This window comes from Tribolium madens, unplaced genomic scaffold, assembly GCF_015345945.1.
Source record: "Tribolium madens isolate multiple individuals breed KSU strain unplaced genomic scaffold, Tmad_KSU_1.1 Scaffold_11;HRSCAF=98;Tcas5.2_LG3b, whole genome shotgun sequence".
Classification (NCBI taxonomy): domain Eukaryota; kingdom Metazoa; phylum Arthropoda; class Insecta; order Coleoptera; family Tenebrionidae; genus Tribolium; species Tribolium madens.
In genome coordinates, this window is record NW_025400975.1 from 8,084,947 (window position 1) to 8,101,839 (window position 16,893).

A 16,893-nucleotide genomic window follows, 5' to 3' on the forward strand; every position below is an offset into this window, starting at 1 on the left:
TAAAACACAATAATCAAATACTTTGTCCAATGAAACATATAAATATAGTTCAAGGTATTGATAAAAAATAAGAAAATTAAAAAAGTGTGATAATAATTATGTAATAAAGATTATTATTTATTTTGAAGCTACATACGAATTCAAATTGTGACTTACTCTCGAAATATTCAGCTTTTATTTAAACTTCCAGCAATAAAACAAAAACAGTTGATAAATGCGTTTTTATGTTTCCAAAGGAATTTTTACAACGTGTATATACATACATATTTACTAAACCTTTGTTCAAAACAAAAAAGAATTATTTGGTTGCAAAATATGCCACAGCACGTTTTTTTTTATTTTAAAATGCCAGAAAACGTGTCCGATATTGGATCGTAATAAATCCCACCGTTTTATTTATTAATCAATAATAATTTCATATTTTTAAAACGTAGTAAAATGCGAAGCACGTATTTTATACATTTATCTACCGAGAAAAACCAATTGTCGACTCAACATTTGGCCGTAAATTTTTCGGTGGCTAGGGACCTATTTATTCAAGCGATTTAACTTTGACGATAAGTGGCTGAGATAGTGTCCTATTCATAAAAACCCAATGATATTATGATTACCATAAAGCCCATTTTACCAAAGTGATTCGAATGGGATTGCCTAGTATTTTATTTAAGTTAAATTGAATTTAATATAATAAAATCTCCGCCAACTCCTGACACAATGACACTCCTTTATTAAAAGTTTTACGTCCCAACTTTCTGTAAAGTATAATTGTAGATAACTGAAATGTGTATCTTATTCTTGAAACTTGATAAAATATTTTGTATGTGTAAAAGACGAATTATTGGGAGAAACGAGTTTAATTTTCATGCAGGGCAATAAAATATGAGACGATTTCCACGATGGTGGAAAAATAGGAAAACGTAAAGTAATATAAAACACTCGAAGAAGGAGCGAGCGACGTTGATATCAAAGGCGGAATTGAGCCGAATATTTCTATCACTCTTTCTCAATACCATTTAGCTATAACCTTTCCCTCACAAATTGCAGCTACACAATATTTCTTGCTGAAAATTTATAGCAACAGATTTATTCTATTTCTTGCAGATACGTTTTTGTTATCGTTAAGAACAAACGACTCCCCAGTGGGAACGATGAGGGCAATATTTACATAGTGAATGTAATTCATTAAAGACTATTTGTCTTGGAAAACTATTGGAAATTAAAAGAAAAATCCGAGGCTTAAAAGAGCTAATTAAGTAAAATGGAAGAATTTTTCCAGGGCCCAACTGGCTCTAAAGAAATTTTAGAATGAATGAACTAAAAATCTGGTGTGAACATAACACGATTTTCCTTATCCTACTTACTTACTTAAAATTTGCTAAAATAATACCATTTATAGCCAATTTTGAAATTTTGTTGGCGAGATTTTCTGAAATTATTGAGTTTCTATGTGACAACTTCTAAAATATGCTAGATTTGGATTGAAATACGCCAATATCGAGTTTCATTTTGCAATTTTTTGCTACAAAATGCTCATCTTTGTAAGTTTCTTGGTGTAATTTTTTTTTCAAACAAGTAAAAAAGTGGAAAACGCTCTAAATTGGGCGAATTGATTGAAAATACGGCATTTTATGTTTAATTTTGAGAATTTCTGTCTTGTTTTGGCGAAATCTCTCGAAGTTATTGTGTTTTTAAGCGAAAAATAGTTTGAATATCGCGAAAATAATTCAATTTAGACTTGATGTTATGTAAAATTTGTTTAAAAAAGTTAAAATTGAGTAAACTATGTGAAAACAACACATTTTAGGTTTCATTTCATGATTTTCTGCAAAATTGCAAAAGTAAATTAATTGTTTCTGAAGGACACTCTTAATTGAGCTAAATAAGCAAAAATTACGCTTTAAGAGCTAATTTGGCAATTTTTTTGCACGAAGTAGGTCAAAAAATACATTTTAGACTTAAATTTGAAAGAAAATAACCTTAATATTTTAATTTTCTACATTGTTATGGCGAAATATCTTAAATCTAGCATATTTATATGTAAAAAACGCGATAAATCGTAGGAAGAGACGAAAATAATGCATTTTTGACCTATTTTGATTTTCTGCTTTGTTTTTTTTGAAATCTTTCGAAATTCACTAAGCAATCCACTAGGACACTCTTAAGTGATCTAAATAAGACTTTTTTTGCGATTTAATTAATATGTTATATTTCATGTTATAATTGAGCTAAATAAACAAAAATCACGCATATTTTCTGGTTAAATTTGCGATTTTTTCTTCTGTCTAGGCCAAATCATTTGCAATTATTAAGTTTTTAATTTAAAGTTCTCCAAATTGTGCGAAATAGGCAAACATTTTAGCCCCAATGTTTTAGTGTTTCGACAAAACATGCGAAATCAATTATTGAAACCAAAAATTTTACACCTAATTTTGAAAATTTGTCTTGTTTCGGTGAAATCTATCAAAATTAGTGGATCTATAAGTAAAAAAATGCAAAATCCTGCATTTCAGACTTAATTTTACGATTTTTTGCTTTGTTTTGGCGAAATCACTCGAAATTAGTGTGTCTTTTAGTGATATACTTTCTAAATGTCGCAATATTTGCGAAAATAATGCAATTTATCCACTTTGATTTCATGCTTTCTTTTTCGAAATTTTTCGAATTTTAATTACTCACATTACTCACATTTAGGGTTTATTTTTGGGATATTCAAAACAAAATCTTTTAAAAAAAGATACATTTTAGGTTTTCCAACAATAAATTATTGTCGTAAGGATGTTTTCCAAATAAGTTGGATAAGGAAAGTCGTGTGATGTTCACACCAGATTTCTTTCTAAACTTTCTTTCCTAAACTTTGAACTAAATTTTGGCTTTTCTGTTGGTATTAAAAAGAAAAAATTGAGAAATGTTTTTTTCTTTGAGATAGTAACTTTAATTTACAGACAGTAATTTACTGGTATAAATGTTAAGTCTTCGTGGCCAGTCCGGCCCTGTCCCTATCCGCTCATTAGATACTCTTTTAACAAGCTTTTTTAAAAAATGGAAGCACAAGTAGGGATATAGCGTGTAAATTATGAAAGATTTTATGTTGAGGGTAATTAAAATCAAATGGAAATTATTATTCCTGTCATAGCGCATTATCCATTAATTTCACACCCACATGTTTACAAGCAAAAATTTAAAATACAATCACGCAATTTAAAACAGGAATCCAAGGAAAATGCATATTTGACATTTATTGAATCTAAGGAAGGTAATAACTAATCCTAGTAATACAGGCTGTTCCGGCTAAACCCTATCTAACAGTGATATTTATCTAAAATTTTAACTATAGCCATAATCGTTTAAATCCTGCTCAATGAAAATACTAAAAACTAAATTTAACCGTTTTTGAAATGTTTAGACTTTTTTGATTTTTTTTTAATTTGCATCTTTCTCTCCAAAAATCGATAACTCTACCATTTTTAATTATTTTGAAATAATATGGCATATGAAAAAGAAAGGTTAGATCTTTTCTTTCGTGTATTTATAATTGGAAAAATAATTAACAAACCTCCAAAATTTAAGGTTACGTTTGGGGAACTTCAAATACCTGTAACTGAATTTTTTCTAATGGAAGGCCCCAATTTTTTCTTAACTAAATGAAAGAGAATTTAATTCTGCATCGATCTGTATCAACATTCCCTATACCTAAATTTAATGATTTCCAAGTTATTTTAACTTTTTTTTACAATGAAAGAAATTCATTACTATCCATGGTAGTTTTCGCATAGTTTGCCATGTCTCACTGAAAAAACTCCAAGTTTTTTTTCATTCTTTTCGTAAATACGAATTAAGTTTATTTAATCTAGATTTGAATTACTTTGATATTATATTTTTTTCTTATTTCTATGACAAACTATGCTACAGTAGCTAATGAATTTCTCACAATATCAAAAAAAGGTACTATAACTTGAAAACTATCAAACATAGGTATAGGGAATTGTAATACAGATACAGATCGAAGCAGAACTAAATTCTCTTCTATTTAGTGAAGAAAAAATTGGGGTGTTTCTTTTAGAAAAATTGAGTTAAGGGTATTTGAAGTTTCCTAAATGTAACCTTAAATTTTGGCCGTTTGTTAATTATTTTTCCCACTATGAATACACCAAAGGGAAGATCTAACCCTTTTGTCTCGTATACCCAAATACGGTTTCAAGATAATTAAAAATGGTAGAGTTATAGATTTTTGAATATCAAGATTCAAATCCAAAAAAATTTTAAATGGTCTAAATATTTCGAAAACGTTTAAACTTAGGTATAGAGAAGGCCAATGAAAACACCCTCGAAATCACTTGATTAATCCAAAAACGCAATAAAAAACATAGCTTTCTATTTAAAATAACGATATCCACCTCCGGTGTAACAGGAAGTGCCACCATCTTGAAAATATTTTCACTCAACAGAACCAATAAACAAAATTTTAGATACATATGACTATTAGAACACCCAATACTTCTAGTGTGGGGTTTAGCCGGAACACCCTGTATATTCAAAACTGTGAGGAATTCCTTGTGGATTACCTTCAATACTCAGTATTTCCGTAATTTCTTCCTAATTTGTTTTAAAGTGACCTTTAGTGTCATCATCAGGAACAACAATCGCGACCCTTGATGTTCACATAATTACGAATTTTACTGATTTCACAATATAGAACTTAAAAGCATCGTGTTTGGAAACTTTTTAAAAGTTTTTAAGTGTGAAAAGTTTGGAACATGATAGGGGGGAAAATTCATAAAGTAAATTAAAAAAGAAACTTTATTTGTAAGAGAAAAATACTCAAGTTGCTTGTGTTTAGCCATGGATGAAAACTAATTCCCGTCGTGGAATATTTGAATAATTAGCGTTCTACCAACTTTATTATCCTTTCATAGTTTTTGTTATTCACTTCCAACATTTTCAAAACAACAATTTTCCGACGTGGTAAAATTATAATCAAATAACATCAAAATTGCTCTGTGATTGTTCAAGCAAGTTGAAAGTTTTTATGTGGTAACCGCTCTAAATACGATCTCTGGAAAACCGCAAACCCCAACAGAACTTCAATTAGCCCAGATTCGTGTTATTAATTATTACACTTTTAATCAATTAAAGGTTTTGTCGGACTTTGAACTTTGGGCTGAGAAGAAGGAAATCTTTTTATCGTTACAGGCGAAAAATTATTAATTTTGGTTCGCACTAAAACTGTTTAAAAATTTGATCGGTTTTTTACAAAAAGTTTTTTTTAACGATTACAGTTTTAAAACGCAACATTTACAGACTTACAAACAAAAGTTGACATTTTGGCGAGATCTAAAAAAATCATATCTTCGTTATTATAGAAGATACGGATTTGAAATAAAGACATTATCCAGGCACTTTTTTACGTAGAATTTAATAATGTAGTTATCAATTTTTTTCAGTTGTTTGTTTAGTCGTAATAATATAAACTTGTATTTTTTTAAATGGAAATCATAGGCGGCTATGGCAATTTTGTAAAGCTTATTTTTTTCTGATCTAAAAAATATATATTTGTAACTGAATATTTTTTTATAATTATACTTAAAAAATGAAATACATATTTTGTTTGATAATAGTTGGCAATGGAAAAACTATTTCACTCCAAATGTGTAAATAATAATCAATAAGAGTTTTGTGAACTGTAAAATAGATGAAAAAATAGATAAAATTATAAAAATTTTAAAAATACAATACGTTAGAAGTATTGAACACATATGCAAGCGCCTCAGAACAAAATTATTACATATTTTTAAAAAATCCAAAAATAGGAAAAACAAATGTGTCAACAGTCAACACAATTAGAAAAAATTTTTTTTTGGTGGTCTAATGGAGGTAGGATAAAGTTCCACATAGACGGAATTTGGGTATTTGAATAGCCATATCGTCATTTTTGTGTCATATAAAATATATTTTATTGAAGAATTAAAGCGGCTTTTTTTACAACACTCTATATATCACTAGAAGTTGCAATGGTAATGTTAGCTTGTTTATAAACAAAAAAATGTTATTAGTGGCCAATAAGTTGATTTACGATTTATTTTGCATTTTTTTCATTTTTTATTACTTAGAAAACTCTTTCATTAGTGACACGTTGAATAATATAGTTTAAATCCTTTTAGTTGAAGATGCAACATTTTTTCATGGCCAACTGCGAACAAAAATCAAAGATAATTTTTTGCTAAAAATGTATTATAATAATTTGTTACAAATATGTATTTTTTAGATAAGAAAAAAACAAGCTTTTTAAAAATGACATAGCCATCTATGGTTCCCATTTAAAAAAAATACAAGTTTATTTTATTACGACTACACAAACAAATGAAAAAAATTGTTAACCACATTATTAAATTCTACGTAAAAAAGTGCCTTTATTTCAAATCTGCATCTTCTATAATAACGAAGATATGATATTTTTTTAGATTTCGCTAAAATGTCAATTTTTGTCTATAAGTCGAAATCAAAAGACGATAGCGGTATACGGTTTTAACCAATATTATTTTCTCGAAAAATGAGCCTCAGAATGTATCACTCGTTTTTGGCTAAACCTCTTGGTTTCGGAGATTCCCTATTTTGTCTAAATTGTGCAAAATCAGACAATTTACAATTTACAATTTAAAAATATGGAAATGTGAATATTTTGTGTAGGAAATATAAAATGGAACTGAAACCGTTCAAGTTTTGTTGGAAAATTAATTTTCCTCATCACAGGAAGACTAAAACGACTCAGATCTTACAAATAATAATCAAGGAATAAAAAATCAAGTAATGTTTTATCTAATTAATTATTTTGTGGTTTTTATTATTTTTCTTTTTTATAATTTAGCTCTAAGTTGCAACAATAATAATAATTTGAAATTGAACTTGAATATTGTTTGGTTTCTAGAAGAACAAACAGTGAAGTGAATTTTTCTTAGTATTTTAAACTCGAATTTAGAAGGAAAAAGCACCTGCATGATAAATATGTGAAGAGGAAGGTCTGTAGGTAAACAATTTGTTTCGTATCCGCCTGTCAAACATTATATTCAAGCGGAAATGACGTTAGTACCACCCATGGTTTCCAAAATTTATAGACAGAAATTTAGAAAAAAAAAAAAAACATCAAACTGGGGTATTTTATCTTTTTAAGTTAATATGAACTGAATTTTTTAGTTAATTTCCTTTTCGCTTTTTATCGTTCGTAATTTACGTTATACATTTTGCATATTTTGAAGTATATCAAGTGCGATCTTTTATTAAAGGCGAAATTTAGCATAGATTTCATATGCTAATAGTAATCCCTCGAGCAACGTCTACTAAATGCAAAGCCCACATTTCGCGATGTTAACATGAAATTAGAACTAAACTGCAAATGGGGATGTGTTGTCGACATCCAGAGACTCTAGGGGAGATTTGAAAATGTCAGCGGCTTATCACAATGACTCACTCGATTAACCTGTCACCAATCACAAAACTGGATGATTACGAATAAATAACACAAAAATAAAATATTTCATTTCCAGGTGGAGATCCTTCGGGAGTTGTTTGTCCTTTGGGCATGTTCCGGTGTCCTGAAGGAAAATGCATTCCGGCAATATGGGTATGCAATTATGAAAAAGACTGTGAAAAGGGGGAGGATGAGTTTCAATCATGCTGTAAGTATTTTTTTCAAACTGGGGCGAAAGTTTTAATAATGCAACAACGACGTTTTATAATGACGCTCTTGTGATGAAATATAAAACATTTTCCTCATTTTGATAATATTAGGTTTTGTAGACTGTGAGAAACGGCCGTAATTTTTTTCCTCTCTCAGAGTCGAGGAGAATTTTTTGACCATTTGAATTCACAAAAAATAATTGTCGTATTTTTACAAAAAATAATTACAATTTCAAGCTTCAAAAAATGTGTATTCAAGCGAAAATTCAGTAATTTCAAAAAAATCCCCCGAAAATGCAGGAAATTTCACCGAAATTCAAATAATTTTAATAGTCCATGGCAATTCCACGTCTTCAGATTAATTCCTATAATTCCAAATTAATTTCGATAATTCTAAGAAATTTAATATAATTTTGTAAAGAAATTAGCTCTAATTTTTTCTCTCAATGTTGTCGTGGAACTTGGGAATTAATAAAAAATGTAATCAATGTAATAAAAAAAATGTGCTTATAAATCCCAAGCTCCACGACAACATTGAGAGAAAAAACTAAAAGAAGAATAAGAAACTACGAATTCCAAAAAAAGTAATTTACATATAATTTCAGTAATTGTAAACTTAATATAAAAATTCCAAGAAATTTCCCTTAAATTTCAAAAATTTGTACAATTAATTCTAGAATTGAATTAAGAAAAAAAGTTAAAAAAAAAACAAGAAATTAGAGTTACTAAAAAAATACGTTTGATTAATAACTAGAAAAATCCACATCAACGGCGAAAACGTAATCAATGTTTTCCAAATTAAAATACATTATAAACAGTTACTGAGTAATGATTTTTTAAAGTTAAAGTATTTCAAATTCATTTAAATTAGAAAAAAAATTATTTAGTTCAGTGTGTGGATTTTTGGAATTTTGTTTTAGTGCATTTGATATGATATATAATTTTTCAAGTTGTCACAACATGACTTTTTTTCGTCGTTTTGTGTAATTTCAAAAATTCCCCAAAAATCCAGTAAATTTCACCGAAATTCAAATAATTTCAATAATCCATGGCAATTCCACTGTTTTCAGATTAATTTCTATAATTCCAAATTAATTTCGATAGTTTTAAAAAATTTAATATAATTTTGAAAAAGAATTAGCTCTAATTTTTTCTCTCAATTTGTCGTGGAGCTTGGGAATTAATATGTAATGTAATCAATGTAATAAAAAAAGTAGTATTAATTCCCAAGCTCCACGACAACATTGAAAGAAAAAAACTAAAAGGAGAATAAGAAACTAACAATTCCAAAAAGAATTCCAGTAATTACATATAATTTCAGTAATTGTAAACATAATATAATAATTCTAAGAAATTTTAATTAAATTTCAAAATTTGTACAACTAATGCTAGAATTGAATTAAGAAAAAAAAATAAAAAAGAAATTAGTGTTACTAAAAAATGACGTTTTATTATTAATAACTAGAAAAATCCACTTCAACGGCGAAAACGTAAGTAGTGTTTTCCAAATTCCAAATACATTATAAACAGTTATTGAGTAATGATTTTTTAAAGTTAAAGTATTTCAAATTCATTTGAATTCGAAAAAAAAAATATTTAGTTAAAAGTGTGTGGCCTTTTTTAATTTTTTTTTATTGCATTTGATTTGTTTCACTGAGACGAACAAAATGATATATAATTTGTCAAGTTGCCACGACATGACTCTTTTTTTTCTCCTTGTGTGATTTCAAAAATCCTCCGAAAATCCAATAGATTTCATCGAAATTCAGATAATTTCAATAATCGATGGCAATTCCACTGTTTTCAGATTAATTCCTATAATTTCAAATTAATTCCTGTAATTCCAAATTAATTTCGGTAGTTTTAAAAACTTTAATATAATTTTGAAAAGAAATTAGCTCTAATTTTTTTTCTCAATTTGTCGTGGAGCTTGGGAATTAATAAAAAATGTAATCAATGTAATAAAAAAAATGTAGTATTAAAATTCCCAACCTCCACGACAATATTGAAAGAAAAAACTAAAAGGAGAAGAAGAAACTAATAATTTCAAAAAGAATTCCAGTAATTACATATAATTTCAGTAATTGTAAACATAATATAAAAATTCCAAGAAATTTCCCTTAAATTTCAAAAATTTGTACAATTAATTTTAGAATTGAATTAAGAAAAAAAGTTAAAAAAAAACAAGAAATTAGTGTTACTAAAAAAATACGTTTGATTAATAACTAGAAAAATCCACATCAACGGCGAAAACGTAATCAATGTTTTCCAAATTCAAAATACATTATAAACAGTTACTGAGTATTGATTTTTTAAAGTTAAAGTATTTCAAATTTATTTAAATTAGAAAAAAAATTATTTAGTTCAGTGTGTGGATTTTTGGAATTTTTTTTAGTGCATTTGATATGATATATAATTTTTCAAGTTGTCACAACATGACTTTTTTTCGTCGTTTTGTGTAATTTCAAAAATTCTCCAAAAATCCAGTAAATTTCACCGAAATTCAAATAATTTCAATAATCCATGGCAATTCCACTGTTTTCAGATTAATTCCTATAATTCTATATTAATTCCTGTAATTTCAAATTAATTTGAGAATTAATAAAAAATGTAATCAATGTAATAAAAAAAGTAATATCAATTCCCAAGCACTACGACAACATTGAGAGAGAAAAAAAAGGGAGAATGAGAAATTAATAATTCCAAAAAGAATTCCAGTAATTACATATAATTTCAGTAATTGTAAACATAATATAATAATTCAAAATAATTCCAAGAAATTTCAAATTTCAAAAATTTTAACAACTAATTCCAAAAAAAAAAATAAAAAAAAAACAAGAAATCAGTGTTACTAAAGAAAAATACGTTTTATTATTAATAACTAGACGAAAACGTAATCAGTGTTTGCCAAATTCAAAATTATAAAATTTTGAGAGTTTTGGGTTTTTCCCTTGTCTCTCTTAAAAAATTCCGGCCGCTAACAAACAACATTCATTTTGTTTCCGATGAAATTTATTTTATTCATAAACTGGTTTGTCTCAAACATTACTGTGGCAAGGAAATTCCGTTTATATTTCTGCTAATTCTTTTACAACACGGTTATAAAAATAAACTCGAGACTTGTAGTTCTCAAATTACACAAAAATCCAAGTATTGTAGCAAAGAAAAATCAATTTTTGTTCTTGTTGATATACAATATTATTTATTTAGAATCATAAAAGTCGATCTGCTTTGAGTTATATTTATTGTGCTTCTTTTATAGGCCATTTGTTTACAAGTTTTCGGGAAAAAATGCGATTAGTGTAATGATTTCAATGCTAGATCATCAATAAATCCTTAAATGTTTGTCCTAAATGTGGTTAAAATATTTTAATTCAATGGTTTATTGCAACACATGAAATAATCAAAGAAGAAATACAGTCACTATCACTGCAATTAGTAAATTTTTAACAATTGTAGGTTATATTCTATTGTGTTGAATTACAAAGCCTATTCTTGTTGCCTCACCCGTACAAAATTACAGGGTCTAAGACTATAATTACAAATTTGAGAAGTGAATGAAGTTGTAATTTTTTTACAAAATATGCGGATTTTCAAAGTGGGGTGAAAGGCCAACGATATTTTTTATTATAAGATATAAAGAGCGAAAGAAAACCGTAAAATTTTATCACAATTCATAAAATATGCAAAATGTTTTTATTCTAAGCAAGCTGTAAATATGTGGATAAGTTTGATAGCCTTCCTGTAATATTACATTTTGTTGCAGCTCCTCCTGATTGTGAACCGGGTCAACTTACATGTAGACAATATATATGGAATAAAACGTATTGTATTCCACCACATTATCGCTGTGATATGACTGTGGACTGTATAGATGGATCAGACGAGACGGAATGTAGTAAGTATTTCAGAATTTTTCATTTTCATTGTGTCCCGTATTATACTCTAAGCCGGTTACGCTTTGAGAATTACCTCATTGTCCCCTCAACGAGCTGAAATTATTTTTTTCATGAATTTCTAAAAAAACGCGTAAATTACCAACACCTACAATAACCTGCTTTAAACTTTGTATGTTAAAACAATAAATTTTGCTTGTAGCAATAAAAAAATGTCAGTGTTAAACGCAGAGATTAAATGCTGAATCGCCCCATAGTAATCATAAATCAGCTGCCACCTGTTCGACATACACAGTGAATCAATAACGTTTCGGTTGCACTCCTTTGTGTTTCCAGCTTCCGTTCCTTCGTGAAACATAAATTGACCGCAGTTTTTTTTAAAGGGGAACAAATTAAATGCACAGCATATTATTTAAACCACAAGTATTTTTAATCAATAAAAATAATAAATGCTCAGTAAAATGATAAATGCCCAGTAAAAATAATAAATGCACAGTAAAAATATTAAATGCATAGTAAAAATCATAAATGCACAGTATAATAATAAATGCACAGTAAAAGTAATAAATGCACAATAAGAATAATAAATGCACAGTAAAAATAATAAATGTTTAGTAAAAATAATAAATGCACAGTAAAAATTATTAAAAATGTACAGTAAAAATAATAAATTCACAGGAAAATAATAAATGCACAGTAAAAATAATAAATGCACAGTAAAATAATAAATGCGCAGTAAAAATAAGAAATGCAAAGTAAAGACAATGAATAAATGTCTAGCAAAATTTTACTTTAATAATATTCACACATTTACAAACAAAATGTTTCCGAGCAAAATCGGAATATCGCAAAGCGTTTAAAAACAAAATTGTGGTATCAGGAGCACAACAGTGCAAAGACTGATTACCATTTGTGCACAGTTTCCAGCCGTTGCTAAAATCATTCTTGCGCAGGGGTCCTTGCTAATACATATACCACCCTCCAATAAAAATTATTATTCAGTAATATAAAAATAAGTACCAATAATAAATACCATTCTTGCGCAGGGACCATACATTCATATGTAACCAAGACTGCAAATTCTTTAAATTTTATGTTGTTTTACTAATTTTGGTTAAAGTTAATAAGCGTTTATTATTTTTACTGTGCAAAAATTGATTAAATACTGATCATTTATCATTCTGTACTCGCTGAGAATAACAGACCACAAAGTTTTCAAATTATTACTATTACGTTTGTTAATTCTAAGTTAGTACATTATCGCCACTTTTATTTAATAGTATTTTCTGCGACCTCAGATCTTAATCCGAAACTGAGAAGCAGAACAGAACGAGTCTGAATTAGTCAACTATGGAATTTTCCCGCTGTGAAACTTGGCGAATGTTTAATTACCTCAAGTTTAATAATCCGGTTCCGCTTTAATAAAATAATCGTTTTTAACTAAATAATGCATTCACAATACGAGGGGAATCCGGAAAGAAATCTTCCAGGAATTGGTTAAAAAGTTGACATTTTGGCGAAATCTAAAAAAAATCATATCTTTGTTATTATAGAAGATACGGATTTGAAATAAAGACATTACACAGGCACTTTTTTACGAGGAATTTAATAATGTAGTTAACAATTTTTTTCAGTTATTGGTTTAGTCGTAATCAGATAAACTTGTATTTTTTTTAAATGGAAATCATAGGCGGCTATGGCAATTTTGAAAAGATTATGTTTTTCTGATCTAAAAAATATATATTTGTAACAGAATATTTTTTTTATAACTATATTTAAAAAGTGAAATACATATTTTGTTTGATAATAGTTGGCCAAGGAAAAACTATTTCACTCCAAATGTGTAAACAATAATCAATAAGAGTTTTGTGAACTGTAAAATAGATGAAAAAATAGATAAATTTAAAAAATACGATACGTTAGAAGTATTGAACAAATATGCGAGCGCCTCAGAACAAAATTATTATATCTTTTTAAAAAATCCAAAAATAGGAAAAACAAATGTGTCAACAGTCAACACAATTAGAAAAAACTTTTTTTGATGATCTAATGGAGGTAGGATAAAGTTCCACATAGACGGAATTTGGGTATTTGAATAGTCATATCGTCATTTTTGTGTCATATCAAATATATTTTATTGAAGAATTAAAACGGCTTTTTTTTTACAACACTCTGTATCACTAGAAGATGCAATGGTAATGTTAGCTTGTTTAAAAACAAAGAAATGTTATTAGTCGCCAATAAGTTGATTTACGATTTATTTTGCATTTTTTTTCATTACTTAGTACTTAGAAAACTCTTTCATTAGTCACACTCTGGTTGAATAATATAGTTTAAATCCTTTTAGTTGAAGATACAACATTTTTTCATGGCCAACTGCGAACAAAAATCAAAGATATTTTTTTGCTAAAAATGTATTATAATAATTTGTTACAAATATATATATTTTAAATAAGAAAAAAACAGCTTTTTAAAATTGACATAACCATTTATGATTCCTATTTAAAAAAATACAAGTTTATTTTATTACGGCTAAACAAACAACTGAAAAAAAAGTTAACTACATTATTAAATTCTACGTAAAAAAGTGCCTTTATTTCTATAATAACGAAGATATGATATTTTTTAGATTTCGCTAAAATGTCAATTTTTGTCTATAAGTCGAAAACAAAAGACGATAGCGGGATACGGTTTTAAACAATATTATTTTCTCAAAAAATGGGCCTCAGAATGTATCACTCGTTTTTGGCTAAACCTCTTAGTTTGGGAGATTCCAAAATGCAGCACCCTGTACAATTCCGCCAAAAAACGTTGCTTTCTTTTGAAAAAAAAAAGAACATTGTGGTGTGCTTGATTTTTCTTATTTTTTGCAAATTATTTGCTAAATTGCTCAATAACAAACAATTGTTTTCGTTTGTTGACTTTTTATGAGTTGCTCTCATACCTGAAAATAGTTCTATAAACTTCCAATTTTTGCAGTTTCATCGCACTAAATAGTTCCAGAATTTATTAATATTTAACATTATAAAATAATATTTCTAAATTTTAACTAAATTATTGCCTACACTTAAAGAATGCTTAAATTATCAATGAAACTTTTATTGTTGTATAATTTTTAATAAAAAAAATATATTCTTCATTCAGGTTTGTTGTGGATGTGATGCTAATTAATAATTTACTGCAACCTTGGTTTATTGCTTGTGGGCTCAAAAGTTCGGCAACTCCTTGAGGCTGTCTTAAATTAGTGACGATGTGAGATTCAATAAATCTAAAGCCGGTTTTATTGACAGCAGATGGTAAATATTCGACTTTATATTAGGTACTGTTTACTTTTTATATTTAAATGTTTCGTATGTGTAACCAAATTAGAAGTTTTTTACTTTAAATTCATATTCACTGCTGGAAAAAATCGACTAAAAGTTTCAGTGTTTGTATCTTCTAAAAAAGAATTTGAGAAAAATTAACATTTTGCTTTTCTAAAGTTGAAAATTTAAATATTGAAGTTTCAGAAATAAGTGGAAGTTTGGAGCTAGAAATTATCTTTTTAGATTAGCTATTACGTATTTATATTTTATTTTTATTTTTAACTGTTATCGAATGTAGGCTTTTAAAAGGTGATGATTTAGTAATTTGTGTGTATTTTTTCTGCATTTAAGACTTCATTGATCAATGGAAATTTTGCTAAAACACGCAATATATCTCAGAAACTAAAAAGACTTTGTAAAAACGCCAAACCAGGAGGTGCTTTTAAAATTGTGTCAAAAATTGTTTTTTTTAAACAAAATTAACCTGTTTCGTTTTTTTTTTGAAAATTCTTTCTGGTTTGTTTTTATTAGAACACTCTGTATCTCATGAATTTTTTAGAATTTTTTTTTGAAAAGTTTGTTAAAATAGATGATTGATGTACCACAAGAAAGGTAATGTCATTTAAATTTTTAAAGTTGGAGTGCGTGGGGGTTAGGGGGTTACTGGAGGTGCATTAAAAATTTCGTTAAAAAATGTCCCCCTCGGAAATAAAATTGACCTGTTTCGGCGTTTTTGCAAAGTCTTTTTAATTTCTAAAATATTCGGGATGACTCGTTTTCATTGTAGGTGTTTTCTATCACAAATCACGATTTCTGAGGCAGGGAATCAGTGTTTTTTAATTTTTTAAATATGTATTTTAACAGTTTATTGCATTTTTATTATACAAGGTGTCACAATAAAAGACGTATCGATTGCATGCAAAATAAACTCTGATATCAGCATTCGAAAGTAGGGTAAAGTTTTGCACTGTAATTGAGTTCGGATTTTGTTTGCACTTCATATTTGAGTACTCGTCTACAGGTTGAGCTAAAAGTAATTGCTTGCAGGTCTAATCTTGATTGAAAATGCGTTATTTGGGGGAGAAATTTGTTATTAGTGCTAACTTGTTGTAAAAGTGAAAAACTGCATAGATTGGATTTCTGCATTGCATTCCTATGTTGCAAACATATTTAATCAGCAAAAAATAATAAATTTCAGGTATGCCAATTATTTCTAAATTTAGCGCAAATATTAATTGGCCAGTTGTAAACCGATTTGAAAATATTTCCAATAAATTAGTGGTGTTTAAAAACAGGCCAGACTTACTAATTGCTCAATTACTCTAAATGTTAATTTCACCGAACTTTAATCCATTTTGGTTATAACGCACACTAGACATTCATGTCTGATTCATTTAGAACCATAACTTCCACGAACTGCTACCACCTTCCTGAACTAAATTTACAAATGACACTAATATTCGTCACTGTGTTCTAACACCATCTAGTCCATTTGCAAATTTACATAAATTTGTGGAGTTGTAAAACGCGGTTAAATCTTTTTTTTCTTTCAAATTCAAACAAGAACTTTGAAATAAAAATCAAATGAAATTACATAAAGTAACTCTTCGAAAATACAGGGTGCGCCAGAACTCGCGCCCCAGAGAAAAATGCCATATAAGGTAAGATCCCGGGAAAAATGTTAAAAAAAGTTTCGAAGTTATGAGTAATTTTCCAAATTTTTTTGCTATAAGCTATTAAAACAGGAAATTTATTAGCAAAATTTTACTAAATAATTGTAAAAAAAACATATACAAGATCATCAGTATCATTAAATAAACATAAAAAAATGTTAAATGTCAAAAAACAATTTTCAAAATTTTTTCCGTGTTCCTGGTATCTTGCCTTACTTGAAAATTTTCTCTGGGGCCTGAGTTCTGGCGCACCCTGTATGTATATTTTGATTGATTGTTGTTTTTGTTCAATTTTTTGAAATGTATTTATTACTTTGAATTATGGACCAATTTTTCAAATTTTTAATT

At 27.8% G+C, this 16,893-nt stretch overlaps 1 protein-coding gene across 1 annotated transcript in view; it reads left to right on the top strand.

Moving 5' to 3' along the window:
• LOC123005118 (low-density lipoprotein receptor-related protein 2) overlaps positions 1-16,893 on the top strand; it is a 110,032-nt gene that overhangs the window by 30,282 nt on the left and 62,857 nt on the right. The window contains exons 2-3 of the mRNA XM_044398740.1: positions 7,539-7,670; positions 11,438-11,569. Of these exons, the coding sequence (XP_044254675.1) occupies positions 7,539-7,670; positions 11,438-11,569 (264 nt within the window). The remainder of the gene's footprint in view (positions 1-7,538; positions 7,671-11,437; positions 11,570-16,893) is intronic.